The 17,447-nt window shown below is 42.2% G+C and overlaps 1 protein-coding gene across 1 annotated transcript; it reads right to left on the bottom strand.

Annotated features, from left to right (window-relative positions):
• Positions 1–11,698: 11,698 nt before the first annotated feature.
• On the bottom strand, positions 11,699–17,447 carry LOC308285527 (uncharacterized protein). The gene is made up of 3 exons (XM_080726310.1): positions 17,375–17,447; positions 14,510–14,695; positions 11,699–13,221 (listed from the first exon to the last, which is right to left on the bottom strand). The coding sequence occupies exons 1-3, from the start codon at positions 17,418–17,420 to the stop codon at positions 13,028–13,030; spliced, it is 426 nt and encodes a 141-aa protein (XP_080582436.1). The 5' UTR covers positions 17,421–17,447; the 3' UTR covers positions 11,699–13,027.

Below are 17,447 nucleotides of genomic sequence, written 5' to 3'. Positions count from 1 at the left end.
AAAGATGGGATCAAGCGTGCACAGATGCATTCGAACACATCAAGCGCTGTCTCACTAACGCTCCAGTGCTGGCTTTCGCTGACCCCAGCAAACCCTACGTGGTGCACGTGGATGCTAGTCTCGCAGGGCTTGGCGCAGTTCTATATCAAGCCCACCCAGAAGGTCTAAGGCCAGTGGCCTTTGCCAGCCGAAAACTGAGCTCTTCGGAAAGAAACTACCCCATACATCAGTTAGAGTTTTTGTCTCTCAAGTGGGCCATTGTGGAGAAGTTCCACGACTATCTCTATGGAGCCAATTTCACAGTCCGCACTGACAACAATCCGCTGACGTACGTCCTTACAACTGCCAAGCTCAATGCCCATGGACATCGGTGGCTGTCGGATTTGTCAGTCTACAACTTCGATATCCTCTACCGACCTGGAAGAAACAACATTGATGCGGATCTGTTGTCGAGGATGGAGCCAAAAGAAGAGGATACAGACTGGAAAAGTATATCCCAGTCTGGTGTCAAGTCTATATGTCAGCAGGTTGGTGTTCTGGGATCCCCTCAAGCCTCTCCCAGATACGTAGAGCAACTTGGAGCATCCCCTGAGTGTGTGCCAGATGTGTATGCCTTCCCTACGCGGGTGCAGCTGAACACACTAGGCCAGTTGTCCAGACAAGAATTGATCCTGGCTCAAGGAAAAGACCCAGTAATAGGGCCGACCATCCATGCAGTGAAGCAAGGGAAGTGGCCAGATCATGTAGAGTCTGATCCTGAGATCTCAGCCATGAAGAGACAAATGGCAAAGTTGGTCATGGAGGACGGACTACTACACCGTGTGAGCCAAAGCCCGTCTGGAGAGAAGAATCGTCAGCTCGTGCTGCCAGCTGAGTTCAGACCAGTTGTGTTAAAGTCCCTTCATGACGACCTTGGTCACTTGGGAGCGGAAAGGACTGTTGACATGATAAGAAGCCGGTTCTACTGGCCGAAGATGGCTGCCAGTGTCGAGCAGTATGTCAGAAACTGCGGAGAGTGCATTCTGAGGAAAGCCCCTGCACACAAAGCTGCTCCCCTACATCAGATAGTCAGCAATGGGCCTATGGACCTCGTGTGTATAGACTTCCTTTCAATGGAGCCAGATTCAAGAGGAATCAGCAATGTTCTGGTCATAACTGATCATTTCACGAGGTACGCCCAAGCCTTCCCTACCAAGAACCAAAAGGCCCTCACAGTCGCCAAAATCCTTGTTGACAAGTACTTTGTTCACTATGGCCTTCCTACCAGAATCCATTCTGACCAAGGGCGGGATTTTGAGTCGCGATTGATCAAAGAACTCCTGAAGATAATGGGCATAAGAAAGTCCCGAACCACCCCCTATCACCCCCAGGGTGATCCGCAGCCGGAACGGTTCAATCGGACTTTGTTGTCCATGTTGGGCACATTGGACCAGGAGAAGAAAAGACAGTGGAGTCAACATGTTGTGCATCTGGTGCATGCGTACAACAGCACCACAAGTGACGCTACGGGATACTCCCCTTACATCCTAATGTTCGGGAGGGAAGCCCGACCCCCCGTTGATGCGTACAACAGCACCACAAGTGACGCTACGGGATACTCCCCTTACTTCCTAATGTTCGGGAGGGAAGCCCGACTCCCCGTTGATGTGTGCTTCGGCACCCAGCCTGAAGATAAAGTAGAACATCAACACTCAACCTATGTCACTAAGCTGAAGCAAGATTTGCAGAAGGCTTATCAGCTAGCCGAAGAAGCCTCAACCAAGCTACACCTCCGCAACAAAAAAGCCTATGACAAGAGAGTGAGGTGTCAAAACCTAGAGCCTGGTGACCGGGTGTTGCTCAAGAACCTAGCCTTTACTGGGAAACACAAGCTCCAGAATCGCTGGTGTGACATTCCCTATGTGGTCACAGAGAAAATGCCAAACCTACCCGTTTACAAGTTGAAGCCTGAGAACGGGATGGGCAAGTTGAAAACCCTGCACCGAGATCATCTATTGCCTGTCGGAGAACTGGTGCGAATGCCAGTGTTGGACAAAGATGAAGATTTGCCATCCAAGCCCAGAACTCGAGCACAAGTTCGGGGTAAGCGCAAAACCTCTGATCACTCAGTGCAACAAGAATCATCCTCAGAATCAGAGTCTGATCTGGAGTATCCCCAGCGTAGGTCCTACCGTACTTACCTGGAAGAGATCTTGTCCCGAAAGGAAAAGCCCCCTCACGGCCAGAGTGAAGTCCAGATGGAGACAAGTGACAGTCCTTCGGAGTCAGCAAGTGACAGTTCTTCAGAGCCAGAACCCCCTCCGAAGAGAGAAGAAACGCCTCATATCCCTGACACCGAATCAGACCCTGAACCAGTTTCAAGTGATCAGGATTATAGGAGGCAGTCTAGTAGCACTAATATAGGATGCCCTCCTACACACACTAGGCCCAAAAGATTGCGTAAACCAGTTATGAGACTTACCTATGATAAGCCTGGTAAGGCCAGTGAGGAACCCCTTACTATTGTCCATAGAGGGGTTGTTATTAAGATTGGGAAGAATAAAAGTATGCTTGCTTGCATGCCAACCTTTGTGTTTGAGTTAAGTCCCGTTGATTGAGTCTGATGAGGACATCAGACATTTAAAAGGGGGAGGGTGTAGCCCTGGTATTATTTTGGGTTAATAAGAAGAGACATTATTTGAAATGCTGTTATTTTGAAGTATGCCAAAAAGAGATACTGTAACAGTTTTGAGTGATTTTGATATAATGTGACATTGTTTATTGTTCAAAAGAAATGGGTATACTTACTTTTATTACATACCTTTATTACCTACTTTGAAACTACCTCGGAGAGAGTTATATTTACCTGTGGGTTTATTCTATATTTACTGGGTTTTATTTCTGTGAAGTTCTGTATTTTGTCCATCTGTACTTACCGTAGCAGAGTGGTTGAGCCAATCAGGAGTGTCCTAGCACGTCATGTGATGGGAAGTAACAAGCGCGCGTTGTCTTCAGAAAGAGGAGATGCCGGTGATAAGAGATCAGAGACGTTGTGAATGAACGATAAAAGTGATATAAAGGAAACGTAACAAACGGTTTAATTTGGAGAGTTTTACAGTCCCGTGTGACAACTCATTACAAGGAGGACTGAAAGCTGTACTGTGGTGTGCCAGTGCCTTCAGCAGGATCGTGACTGTGTCATTCTGCAGTGAGTGTTTGAGCAGCTAGCTGGCTAAAGTTAGCTGCGTGCGTCTGTACTGGCCCGCAGTATTTTGAGTGGACGGCTAGTTAGCCAAAGCTAGCCGATACAGTAGTGTTGTTAAGCCAGCAACGTGAGCTGTGGTTGAGAGAGACTGGAGCTAGGGGTGGACCCCTTTGACTCGTCAGCGGAGCATCAAAGTCAGTTTTGTGAAGAGCATCATCCGTCGGTCTTTTGAAGATTCAACGTGTAAACAAGTAACGTCTGAACAGTGAGTAAATCCCTTGTGAGGACGCCATCTACAGACAGTAAACAGGCCTGCAACGTGGGTGGGGTTTTTGTTTTGTTTTATTTGTATTAGATGCCGGCTTAGGTAATACAGTGCACTGTGGTATTATTGATTAACTATTTTGAGGTATTGGTGAAACTATTGCATTTGAAGGTATTGATTGATTGTTTGAAGAGAACCAAGGTTATTGCACTACATAGTGAATGTATGTGTTTTATTTTGCACCTTAAGCCAATTTGTATTTTACTTTCTAATTCCCTATTCCCTAAACTCAACTACCTTTTCCCTAACTACATTTTCCTAACTAAAGATCCTTACATTTATGTCCTGGTGTCTGACTCAAATTACTGAAGGTACATTTAAGGTTGTTCCATTAAAGTGTTACCTGGGGATTACTTATTTTGAAAACTCAAACTTAGCATTATACAACTCGGGAACCCTTCTCCATAGATACGTGGGGATTAGATGGGCTACATCAATGCACCCTACCATTTAGAAATCATTATCATAATAATATCATAATCACGCAGTACATGATTTATTTTTGCCTTTTAAAATCATGGTATCTTTTCATCTGGTTTCAGTTATAGGCCCACTGTATGTGACTAAACTAATCAGCTTCATTTGTTTAAAAACCTGTGGCCTAAACCAGGAACCAGATGACACAAACTGAACCTGTGGACAGGGAGCTTGATGAGAAAGATGCAGACAAAGACAAAGGAAATAATGTACGGTACATGAAAATATAGTCTTAACTGTTATTTACTCATTTACAATATCACTGTAACAATTGGCAACCGGAAAGGTTTGGTGGAAGGAGTGGTGTGGTCACAGAGAGTTATAGTTCCCCTCTGAGCAATGGTCAGGGACATTATATATTAAAAAAAACCCAGCCAGGCCGTTATCCGGCTTATTGGTCTGTTTAAAGTCCTATAAACTGGGGCTGTCTCTTCAGATAGCTCCTCTCTCTCCGACTGCCACACAAGAAGTGACCCCAGCTCTGCTGTTGAGTGGGGCTTTTATAGTGATGGCCTAATGGAAGGCAGCTGCGTAGGTGAGGAGCTGTCCATGGAGACACCAGGCCCACACGTGTACCCTCACTCAACCCCTCACAGTCACATTCAATACAGATGCCTGGCAGCAGCAGACAGTGAAACTCCTTGACTGTGTGGATAATGGTCAAAATGAAAATAAGCAAAAGAAGAAATGTAAACGTTTAAAATGTTTGTATGTATGTATGTACAGTATCATAGCTCCCACGATGTGCATGATGTTCTTACACAGTCCGTGTTTCTCACTGTATGGGTTATCCAGCATAGACATACTGTAGAAGGGTAGAAGCCTCCTTCGGCTCTGGGGCGTCTGTCTCTGTATCTCTCTCTCTAGGTCGTGCAGTAATCCTGGTCTCTATACTGCCTCCCCCTGGCCAGCCAGGGCGCCTGATGGAGGGGAAAGGAACTGGTTGGAAATAACGTGTTCCTTCCACACGCTACGTCCTACAGGGGAAACTCCCCCCTGTCAGGTGATAAGAAGCAACTTGGACTCCTCATGCATAGGAGGAAGCATGAGGTCAGTCTGTTATTGTCTCCCCAGGTTGGCAGATCAATATATTATTTTTAACAATGTGACTGTGCTAATTGATGTGTGTCGTTATCAGGCAGAAACCCTACGCCCAAAACTGTTACTGATCGTAAAAACACTAATTTATTATGAGATTAAAATTAAATATTTCAAAACATGCAAAATAATGCAAGGAGGCACTGAGTTGGCCAACCGCATGTGTGCACAAGAACTATGGTATTGACACACACACACACACGCACGCACGCACGCACGCACGCACACACACACACACACACACACACACACACACACACATTAGACTTTAATTTTGTTATTCTACTGGCAAATTGTTCAAAACACAGTTCTTCTAGTAGTCTATAGGGGGCAGCAGAGGTTCAGGAGGTAGAGTGGCCGCTTGGGAATGGAAAGGTTCCCGGTTTCAATCCTCACCTTCTCTTAGTGCCAAAGTGTCCTTGAGCAAGACACTGAACCCCCGACTGCTCCCGGGGGTTGCAGCAAGGTTTCCCCTGCTCTGACGTCAGTGTGAATGGATGAATGTAATGCACTTTGAAAAGAGCAGGGGTCATCACGTGGCAAAGACCCGGCCTCGTCCGTGGCACATTTTAGATTTGCTGTTTTACACACCATTAATATTCTCATTTTGATCATACGATCCAATTACTGAACGTCAGTCTCCAGGTTTTCTTCAGAATATGTATAACACTGATTTACTATGACACTATATGGCACTTATGAGTCCACTAGTAGGCCAGTTGTTCTCAAACGTTATATTTGCAAGGACCTCCATAACACAGAGTTAGAGAGGCCTGTAATGGTCATTCAGGGCTAGCTCTTTATTTGTTTCTGGTAATATTATTGTCCACTAATGTCCGTGGCTAAAATGTCATTTTGACTAAAATGTCCAGCACAAGGCCATGACCCCTGGTAAAGAGTTGATGTGTGAATGCATCATTTAGTAACAGCTGACAGAAAAGTACTCAAATGTTTTACTTAATTAAGTAAAAGTATCAATGCTGCAATGTAGAAATACTCTTGTTACAGGTAAAAGTCTGGAATTCAAAATGTACTTGAGTGAAAAGTATCGGCATCGATGACGATGAGCCTACTTAAAGTAGAATGTCCTATTTCAAGTTTTCAAATGTATAAACATCCTCTGAGATTAGCAAATCTACAAGCGCTCTCTCTCTCTCTCTCTCTCTCTCTCTCTCTCTCTCTCTCTCTCTCTCTCTCTCTCTCTCTCTCTCTCTCTCTCTCTTGATCAACAGATACTTCAGTGGGTTCACTGGGTTTCTCAGTGGGTGTGGCGATAGTCAGAAGGTGCCACAGCATACTTTGATCATATTTTAAATCTATTAACATCCCTTCAGTTTAACCACTTAAACCCTCTATTTATATTTAGTAAGGCAGACCACAAAACCTCCTTATACCAGAAATAGCAGATCTACAAGTTGAGCTTGTAGATCTGCTATTGTTGGTGAACGTTCCCCCCAGAATAGGGATGCTGGGGTTCAAGTGGTTAAATGTCAAGTATGAAGACATTTTCAATCTGTCGTAATGGAAATTCATATATGTTGACATACTATCCCTTAAAGGAGTAGTTCACCCACAAAATTACTTATTTTCTATTGAATACTCAACCCATGAAGACTTGAATTCATGGATTTTCTTTTTTGCTTTTGTCACATTCCTAAGCAAATGAAGCCCCTAAGCCAATAAAGCCCCCATTGATTCCGGTAGGGGACCCAAAGACACTTTGGGTCCCCTACCGGAATCAATGGGGGTACATTCATTACAATCAAATTATTGGTTTAGGAATGCGTCAAAAACTAAAAAAATATCCATGAATTCAAGTCTCCATGGCGTGAGTAATCAATAGAAAAAAAAATCATTTTGGGGGTGAATTACTCCTTTAAGGGGAAAGATTTACATATTTACGTACTGAAATATGACATAAATGCAATGTGAATAATGTAAATAATAATATAATAATACAAAAAACATTGTAAGAATGTAATTCAGGGGTTCCGTGGATGAAATAGTTATTTACATGCAGTGACAAAAATGTGAAGTCAAACAAGTGCTCTCGGCAAAATACGCTGGGCGTGGGTTTCCTGGAATTGTTTTATCAGAATCTCACACACACCCTTATCAGACCCATGAGGATCCCAACTGACATGACATCCTTTCATACAGATAAGCAGCCAGTCGGCTGCCAGTTGGCTGCTTACTACGGTGGCTTTGCCAGCCAGGACCTCAGCTAACCTTTACCCAACTGCAGCTTCAGTGGTGAAAGAAGCACTTTAATGTATTTACTCAAAGAGTAGAAATACTCTATTCGCCTGCATGTAAAAGGGCTGTATTCACATGCAAGTATACTTAAGTATAACAGTACAAAAGTGTGTGTGTGTGTGTGTGTGTGTGTGTGTGTGTGTGTGTGTGTGTGTGTGTGTGTGTGTGTGTGTGTGTGTGTGTGTGTGCGTGTGCGTGCGTGCGCATGTGTGTGGAGAACAATAGACCTAACTGAGAACTAGGTCAGATTACATAACCACCAGTCGTCATAAGGCATTGGTTCTCAAAGTGGGGTCCGGGGACCCCCAGGGGTCCTTGAGGGAATTCCAGGGGGTCCCCAACTAAATAACCAAATAGACTATGTAACTCTGAGAGTGTACTAATGGAACCAAATGGACCCTTAGACTGCCGTTCTGTAATTCTGAAAGTGTACAAAAGTTTGGTTCCGTTTGTACACTTTCACAGTGAAGTTAAAATTGATTTCACAATATAATCGGTGGTCCCAGAGATAGAAAGGCCATTAAATGGCCCGTGGCTTGTCAAACTGGTGGGGTCCTTGAAATTAAAATAGGTGAAATTCACGTACAAATCTTCTCTTATGGGGGTCCATCCATGGTATATCTTTTCAAATGGGGGTCCACGGGCTAATACAGTATGTGTCAATTTGAGATGTAAGGCATAGATGCGTGTCAGTCCGGGTCAACACTTGTCCATACATGTATAAATACCCCTGGATAAAGTATCATATTTGATCAAATATATTCAACAGTTAATCAAACTAATGCATTCAATTACTGTACATCAATTATATCTAGAATGTAGCCTACTGTTAAGCTATACCTAATGAAAGCTTTGGTGTGACTTCTGCACACGTGACTTTTTTTGTTGTTGTCAGGCCTCATGTCTTGTGCTATGCTATAAACAAGACAAACGGTATGAAGGCAGCTGGTGGTGACAAAGACTAGTTCAGCCATTTGATCCATGTGATGCCTTAACCCTTAAGTTCTGTTCAGATTCACTACACCTTCGTTCTGTTCGGGTCATTTTGACCCGGTGGATATTTGGTTTAAAAAAAACAACACTAATATAAATTTTAACTTAACAAATCATCATGATACATTGACTTTGACTCAATACCAAACAATTCATATGATATATTTGGTAAATGTTTGCATTTCTGCTTTGCTATATCACATTAAACACTGAAAGAGCTAGGCGTTTTTACTGATTTAGCTGAAATCCATGTAAAAAAAACGACTTCATTTAATACTGGGCAATATTGCTCATGCTTATAGGAAGGGGGGGAGGGTTCGGAATGGGGCTTCGGAAGGGGGGTGTTAGAAGTGGGGGTGACTGTGTGTCTGTGTTTTGGCATAATACTGTGTATTTCTGTGCTTTCGGGTCAAAATGACTCGAACAGCACTTAAGGTTCAAAAAATATGAGGGGGGTGTAGCATGGGTGTAGTGCAAAAATATATTTTTTACATGTTCATCTCAGAAGAATCTTTAAGGCCAGTGAGTTTCAGGTGGAAACATTTTTAACTTCTACCTTTTTTTTCCAAATGAAAATGTAAAACGGGTCAAAATGACCCGAACAGCACTTAAGGGTTAAAGGATTAAACTACATTTAGACCATTGCTACATGATGGCACAGTCATGACAATGACCAATTGATGAAAGAAAAGGTCAAGGGATGTAGAGAGACAAAAAGGATCGACGACAAAGCAGCCTCAGAAACATAAATGGTTCAATGAGATGCTTCAACGTATAAAACATTGGTTCTCAAGGTGGGGTCCGGGGACCCCACGGGGGTCCTTGGGGGAGTTCCAGGGGGTTCCCAAATGATAGTTAGGAACCAAATGGGTCTGTAACTCTGACAGTGTTACAAATCAAATGGAACCAAATGGACCTGTTAGGGTAACGGGTCCATTTGGTTCCATGTGTACACGTTTGGTTCCATGTGTACACTCTCAGAGTTAAATTAACATTGATTTCACAATATAAATTGGGGTCCCAGAGATAGAAATGCCATTAAATGGGGGTCCGTAGCCTAATGCGTGGGGGTCCTTGACATTTAAATGGTTGAGAATCACTGCTTAGAGACCTACAAATCTTCTCTTACCTGGCATATCTTTTCAAATGGGAATGCTCAAGTGTCAATTTGGGGGTCCTCGACGTGAAAAAGTTAGAGAACCACTGGTATAAAATTGGTATCTCACTCTGATCAGGAGCGACCAGCTGAAGACCAGCCTCGCTTAGAATAAACAAACACTGCACAGGTCCGGATTGGTTTGTTTCTGCATGGCTTATTGGAATTAATAAAGACCATTTAATATAAGGTCTTCAAGTGTGTCGTCTTAATTTGGGAAACCCACAACAGTACCAATAGTGGTTGGTTGATCTATGGCAGGGTTCCCCAATAGGCGGCCCGCGGGCCATTTGCGGCCCGCGGGGTGCTACTGTCTGGCCCACACCAACCCCAGTAATAATGGTGGTATAAGAGCAGCAACAACACTAGTAGGCTATATCGTCGTTGTCGGCTGGAAATCTCGTATCTCCAAATTTGTATGTTCTTTCGCAAATCATACAAGGCCGTCGCACAAAAGTAGTGAAAACAGCAGATCTACAAGCACACAACGCCTCGCATCGCGAGGCGTTGTCTGCTTGTAGATCGGCTGTTTTCACTAGTTTAAATCATTTTTAAAATGATAAATGCAAAACAAACGGTTTTGGACATACATGATTTTCACCCGACAACGACGATATCTGAACTGTTGCTGGAGTAGCCGGAACGCCACCGTCGCCCCCTGCAATGTTGTGGTCCTCGGCTTGGTACCCTAGACATAATTCGGCCCTTGGGGAAAACTAATTGGGGAACCCTGATCTATGGTTTCACTTTGAAGAGTTGTCACCGTTATGTTTCTGTGTGTAATACCGTACATCTCTGTGTAAATGTATCTGTGAGTAAATACTGCTAATACAAACTGATGCTGTACAGTGTTGTACACACACACACCCAAGGTTTTTATTATTAAAATACACAATGACAATATGAAACCTGCCCTCGAGCCACAACTAGCCCCCAGGCCAGGCTTTGGGGACATCTCTGCGATACCTATAGAAATGATGATAATACAGATCAACTCTCATAAGAATGTGAAGTAAAAATAGCAGATCTACAAGCTTGGTTATTTTTGTTATTATTGAAAACACAAAACAAGCTAGGCAAAAGAAACATACAATGTAAAACAATGTTAGATATTAAAAAAAGAAGAAAAAGAAAGAATACAAACAATTACGGTCCTCTCGTGCACTAGAAAGACAATATCATCATTTCAATCAAGATATACTTAAAAACTTCTTAAACACAACAACCTGAATGGACATTAAAATGGTTATTATAGGCCTACCCTGTCTACCCAACAGCACTTACAATAATTTAACTGCAACAACACTGTTATTACTAATTGACTATTACTTAGTCTCATACATTTTTGTGAATTGGGAAATTCTGTATAATTAATGAGTATTTACTTTGACGTAGTAGGCTAGGCTACTGTGTGTAGGCCTATAATCTGATACCAATACTTTCTACTACAAGTGTTCTCAAATTGGATTCCAGGGACTCTGGGTTCCTTTATGGGGTCTATTGACCCATACAATATAACATTTGTATTTAACTACAGCGCAATATCAATCAGGCAGTATAGCCAAATCATCTGTGCTTTCTTTTTCTTATACATAATGCACTGTATTGCAGTCATATTTAGACCAATGCATTGTATTTTGTAGAAATGACAAAGTTGCCAAACGTGACCAGGTTTGAAAAGATCTTTAAAATAATATAAAATACGAGATATAAAATCTTAAGAATTAAACAACACAAAAAGCGTACAGTTAGGAAACAAAAAAAAAATGTAATCAAATCTAATCTAACATGTCAATGTATGACTTTCACTTAGTAAATATTACATTTTAGAAAGCCACGGGCCATACAAAGCAGTGGTGGTAAAAGTACTCACATGTTTTACTTAAGTAATAGTATTAGTACTGCAATGCAGAAATACTCAGATTCAAAATGTACTTGAGTAAAAGTATAAAAGTATATAAGCATCATAATATACTTAAAGGATTAGTTCCCCCCCAAAATGACTTTTTTTCTATTGATTACACACACCATGGAGACTTGAGTTCAATAATATTGTTTTGTAATTGTCGCATTCCTAAGAAAAAATGTATTATAGTAAATTTACCTCCATTGATTCCGGATGGGGACCCGAATGTATTTGGGTCCCCATCCGGAATCAATGGGGTTACATTTATTGTAAAACATTTTTTGTCTTAGGAATGTGGCAAAAACCAAAAAATATTATTGAACTCAAGTCTCCATGGTGTGAGTAATCAATAGAAAAAAAGTCATTTTGGGGGAGAACTAATCCTTTAAGTGGGCTACTAAAAGTAAAGATACTCATTATGCACATTCCCATTTCACAAGTTTCAGAATTTATAAAATCCTTTGAAGTCCTTTGATCTACAAGCTCACAATGTGTCACAAAGCAAAGCGTTGTGAGCTTGTATAATGAGCTATTTTTTTATAGTTAAAGAAAAAAATAATCTGTAGTAATGCGTTCCCAGTCTAAATGGGTTAAACCCCTCCCCCTATGAAGAACATTCTTGGGGGGCCCGCAGTGAATTCTTGTACCCAGGGCCCAGAATTTGGTGCGACACCTCTGATCATCGTGTTAGTTGTGGGTCTAATGCAGGGGTTTTCAAAGTGGGTGACGGGGCACCCTGGGGTGCCGTGACGGGACCCGCGAGATAATTTGGTAACATTTTGAATTTATTTGGACACTTGAAAAAATATTATTTAGTATAATTAGATTTTTTTTTTAAATAAACTTGAAGTACAAAGTTATTTAAAGTCAGTTCTAACCAAAATGGCTATTATCTCAAAGTTTTCCTCACAACATAATCACAAAAATATCGTCACTGTAGGGCAGAAACCTTGTATCCCCAAGTTCCAAATGTGTACGTCTTTTGCCCTGCTTCATCATACAAGACCGTCGCACAAAATTAGTGAAAACAGCCGAAATACAAGCACACAACGCCTCACATCGCGAGGCGGTGTGTGCTTGTAGATCTGCTGTTTTCACTATTTAGTACACTTTATAGATGATAAATACAAAATGAACGGTTTTGGACATACAAGGTTTCCACCCGACAACGACATTATGCTTTAAATATAAGGTGCTGGGAGTGAAAATTATAATGTAGGGGTGCCTCGGATTAAAAAAATCAAACCTCGGTTCGAAGTGAAGCGGTGAATTTTTATTCTATGTGTTCTAGAGCTATGAAATCTGTGTCCTAGATCTATACATTCTGTGTTCTAGATCTATACTTTCTATGTGCTTTAGTTCTATATTTTTATGTTCTATATATTTATGAATTTTATGAATGAATGAATGATTTTGTCTGGAGGGCCAAATTGTCATGTGAAGCTTGACCAATCCTCAATTCTGCATGCACGGGACATGTACGGGACAGACAAAGCCACTCCTTGAGAATCTATGGGAATCCTCAAAAAAAACATGTACGGGACAGACAAAGCCACTCCTTGGAAGCGGCTTTCACCGCTTCAAAAATATTCATGGGGTGCCCTGAGACAAAACAGTGTGGGAACCCCTGGTCTAATGAGCCTGCAGCAGCAGCACACAGAGCAGTGGTGCCAGCAGGAACAGCAGAGCGCTGCTGAGGGCAGACCTGGAGGCTGCGTTGCAGAGGTCATGGTCACAGCAGTACGGTGCCTCTGGCAGGCCCACCGCGAGCGAACACATCGACAGTCCCAGTGCAGCCCCAATGCAGCCCTTCATCTTTATAAACTCTGTCACGCACGCACGCACGCACGGACGCACGCACGCACGCACGCACGCACGCACGCACGCACGCACGCACGCACACACACACACACACACACACACACACACACACACACACACACACACATTAATGTTATATTATGTTGTACAGAATGCCACTAGTCCGTAAACGGTGTCTATTCCAACGGGCGCGCCGCCATTATTGTCGTGAATCCGCGAACGTTGAACTCACGTTTGAAATCCAGTCTTGCGAGAAAGAAAAAAAAAGGGGCGCTCGGAAGCATAAAGAAATAAGTGGTGGTGGTGCTCTTTGGTGGGGAACTGAATGATCATGAAAAAGAGAGAACCAAGGCACTCTTCGAAATGTTAAAAAGCCTTTAATAAGTATTGGCTAAATCATAATTGAAAGAAAGGGTTAAAAGTGGGATCACCCACGCGTTTCGGCTCTTTTGAGCCTTCCTCAGACTTCCAGTGTCTCGCAAGACAAACGAGTTCAAACGACAATAATGGCAGCACCCGCTGGAAATAGACACTGTTTACTGACTAGTAGTAGTGGCATTATGTAGTATGTACGATAGACATTTACCAAAAAGTCATAAATACATTAGCGAGAGAAAAATAAGTGTATTAACAGTATGACCAATAGCTCCTCTTTGGTGGCTTGGCGTTTGAGCCACAAACCTGATGACATTTAGCATCTGAGACCCAAAACATAGAATATTTTGTTACTGTAGAAAACAGAGGGTAAGGAGTGCATATGTTTGGCTGTAGGGTAAAACATCTCCCACGCAAGGTGCTCTTTGGTAGTCAGGTGACAACATTGATGCAAAAAAAGTTAGACCAAGGCACTCTTGATGGACAGTTAAAAAGCCTTTATTTTAGGGCTAATGCATGGCAGGAAATATAAAAAAGCACCTACGCGTTGCGGCACAATGCCTTCCTCAGGGTGGTGCTTTTTTTATATTTCTTGCCATGCATTAGCCCTAAAATAAAGGCTTTTTAACTGTCCCTCAAGAGTGACTTGGTCTACCTTTTTTGCATCAATATTTTGTTACCGTTGGATACGATTTTGTCCACAATTCCATGCTCTGCTGATGTGGTGCCATAGGAAACGTGTAAAATGATAATTTTTCATTTTTCACTCACGAGAGTTAAAGATCTATAAGGGTCCATTTGGTTACATACTCTCCATCATTTAGCTGCATGGGGACCACCTGGAACCCCCTCAAGGACCACAGGTGGTCCCCGGACCACTGGTCGAAAACCCGCATACTAGGTCAGTCATTTACTTACTTTCCTCTGGAGAGCCGGTCTTGACTGAGGATGAAGCGGCAGGATTAACGCCCTCTGCTTTGTGTGTCATGCACTCCCACGCCAACATCCCAAACATGGAGGGAGGACATTGTTGTGTTTTGGTGCAGTCGTCGTTGGTTGTGATCAGGTCGGTCTGGTTACAGGTGTAGCATCTCAGCGCAGCGGCTGTAAGACGACAGGTAGACAACATCAGACAGTTAGTTTTAATTGGTCTTTAGAGCCATGGTTTGCAAGTTTTTATTTGTTTATTTCTATTTTCACACGCAATTCCCAATATAAACCCAATAAGCCCATTTCCAAGATGCACCGCCATCTTTCATGGGCTGATGTGACTTAGGGGGCAGTAGTGTTACTGTAAATATTAATAAAGAAATCGCCGGCTTTATTGTGTCTAAAAAGATATATTTTGCCTGCATGCCCCCACCCACTGAAATCAAAATCTCTAAAACGATAGAAAGCAGTAAATAAAAACATTTTAACACTCATCTTTTCTTTTCAGTTGTTGTCCTTTAAGATAGCCCAACAATGTCAGAAATCTTGGACAGGCCGATAATCTACTATAGCAGTGCTTCTCAACCTTTGTAAACAAAGTACCACCTCAGAAAACATCTCTCTCCAAGTGCCACCATAATAACTGATGTTAAAATACCTGTAAGTGCACTGACTTACGACATCCTATTCAGCTATGCACAGTTATAACAGCTATGCACAGTTATACCATGCGGTGCAACGGAGCGGAGGCCAATTCATTCCTTGAATTCACTGCTTCAGTTTTTGTTGCATTAAGCCAATAACTTATTGATGACCGGGTCATCGGCCCGATTTAGCTACTACATCTGTGAACTTCCCGTGCAAACTGCACCTAGGTAGCCGCTTAGCCTACTGCTGCTGCAACAACACTGTTGCTGCCAAGACTGTCAGTCCGTCTAAACAGCTTCACAACTGATGATTTCACTAACGTGGTTAATCAGTTTAATCCGATTAAAGGGAGAAGCAGAAACCAATAATCTTTAACCCTATACAAAGTTATAGGATTAGGTCTCTACAACAGGGGTCTTCAACGTTTTCAGTCCAAGGACCCCTTAGTTGAGAGAGAGATGAAGCAGGGACCCCCACAACCTGTTCATAGATTCCATAGTTTCATCGTTTGACAGCACAATAATCAGTGTATTTTGGGTTCATGTCAATTTGTGTTTTCAGATATTTAACCACTTGAGCCGTCAATACTTAATAAACTTGACCTTTTACTCTGTACTTAGTCTGCTCTTTTCCCCCTCTACACCAAACCTCTTTGCCGAAAATAGCCGATCTACAAGCTCACAAGTGTTCTGAGCTTGTAGATCTGCTATGTTTGGCTACAGTTCTCAGAATATGGACACCAGGGTTCAAGTTGTTAATATAAAAAGGATTGGAAGATTTGGAGGACCCCCTGTAGTACCTCTGAGGACCCCCTAGGGGTCCCGGACCCCCTGTTGAAGACCCCTGCTCTACAACAGAGAACCAACTCATCTCTGGGCCTACAGAGTTAAAAGCCTGAGATGTTGTGTCGCAGTTAGAAATTCAGCTGAGTGGTTCCAGATGTCGAGAAAGAGTCTTGCGGGTAAGAGCGCCAAGTGCGCCACTCGCACACATGCAAGCGAGTGGGAACATGCGGGTATAGAGGCTGCCCGAAACAGGAGAACCAGACCAATCATGGCCTACTGGGAAATGATCTTAACCAATGATTGTATGACATGAACTCATGTAATATGTTAATGAGGTGAATAACTAGCCATGTGAAGCCAGCAGGGGTGACTGAGTAAATGTACTTGAGTACTGTACTTAAATACAGATTCTGAGGATTTGTACTTTACTTGAGTATTAGTATTTGTTGATAGTTATTACTCTTACTTGAGGACATTTCCAATTTATAGGAAGGCTGAAAGTTTTTAGGTTTTCTGTTTTGACAAGATGTTATCGAAGCAGAATCAAACATTCTTAGTAGAATCAAACATTATTAGTATGCAAAAGAAATATACATGATGTTAATATAGTGATCATACTAGCTCAAGGTTTCTGTATTGCTACAGCTTGTATGGGAGTGTCTGAGTAAAATAATTGTAATAGTTCTGGTTCCTCAGTCATGTCTATGTTTTTATAGGTGTTTCGTTGTGGGGGGGAAAATACAGTAATTCATTGATGTGAAAAATAAGAAATGTACTCTTACTTTTACTTACTTGTACTTTAAGTATTTTTAAAAGCATGTACTCTTGAACACTTAAGAACATTTAAAAGTAAGTACTTTTTACTCTTACTTGAGTAACATTTTGTCTGTGCTACTTTTACTTGTACTCTTCTCTCACTCAAGTACTGGGGGTCGAGTACTCTGTCCATTTCTGGAAGCCAATGCCTAGATTTGTTATGCTCTCGGCTGTGTCTCTGTCTGCATGCTGCACTGCAACTAATACATTGTTGGTATAACATGTCTTCACACATCAGCTCTTACAGAGTGTGATTTTTACATAGTTCCAAGAGCATTCTCTTCTTCAGTACCACCAGTGGTGGTTGAGAACCACTGTATTGTGATATTAACTTGATCACCACAGATTTTGTTTAACTGTCCAGGCTACTTGTGCAGCCACTGTCAGTGTCCATGCATGCAGAGCGGAAACAGACAACTATTTGGGCATCTTCCCCCTTTTCAATAATTTATTCTGCTACACCACTACATCTAAGATATTATAATTTTGATCAAAATGTATATTTTTCAAAGAATGAAAAAAAGGAGACTCCGGGTGTAAGAAAGCAACAAAGCAACAAAGCAACAAAGAAAGAAAGAATACTACTAATCAAAGAAAGACTTACCCTCAGTCAGCAGCATGCATCCCAGGGCCAGTGTGATCAGATGCATGGTGTACAGTAAGTGTACAGTAGGACA

The sequence above is a fragment of the Nannobrachium achirus genome (assembly GCF_963921795.1).
Source record: "Nannobrachium achirus genome assembly, chromosome: 5".
Taxonomy (NCBI): domain Eukaryota; kingdom Metazoa; phylum Chordata; class Actinopteri; order Myctophiformes; family Myctophidae; genus Nannobrachium; species Nannobrachium achirus.
The sequence above is the reverse complement of the archived record's forward strand: the minus strand, read 5'-3'. Positions and strand labels throughout refer to the sequence as shown.

Bases quoted from the DNA above. Each gene is read 5' to 3' on its own strand.
- LOC308285527 (XM_080726310.1), bottom strand. From the start codon at position 17,420: ATGCATCTGATCACACTGGCCCTGGGATGCATGCTGCTGACTGAGG. The intron at 14,696-17,374 runs GTAAGTCTTTCT...GTCGTCTTACAG, and splicing joins ATGCATGCTGCTGACTGAGG to CCGCTGCGCTGAGATGCTAC. The intron at 13,222-14,509 runs GTAAGTAAATGA...CGTGCGTGACAG, and splicing joins GACCGGCTCTCCAGAGGAAA to AGTTTATAAAGATGAAGGGC.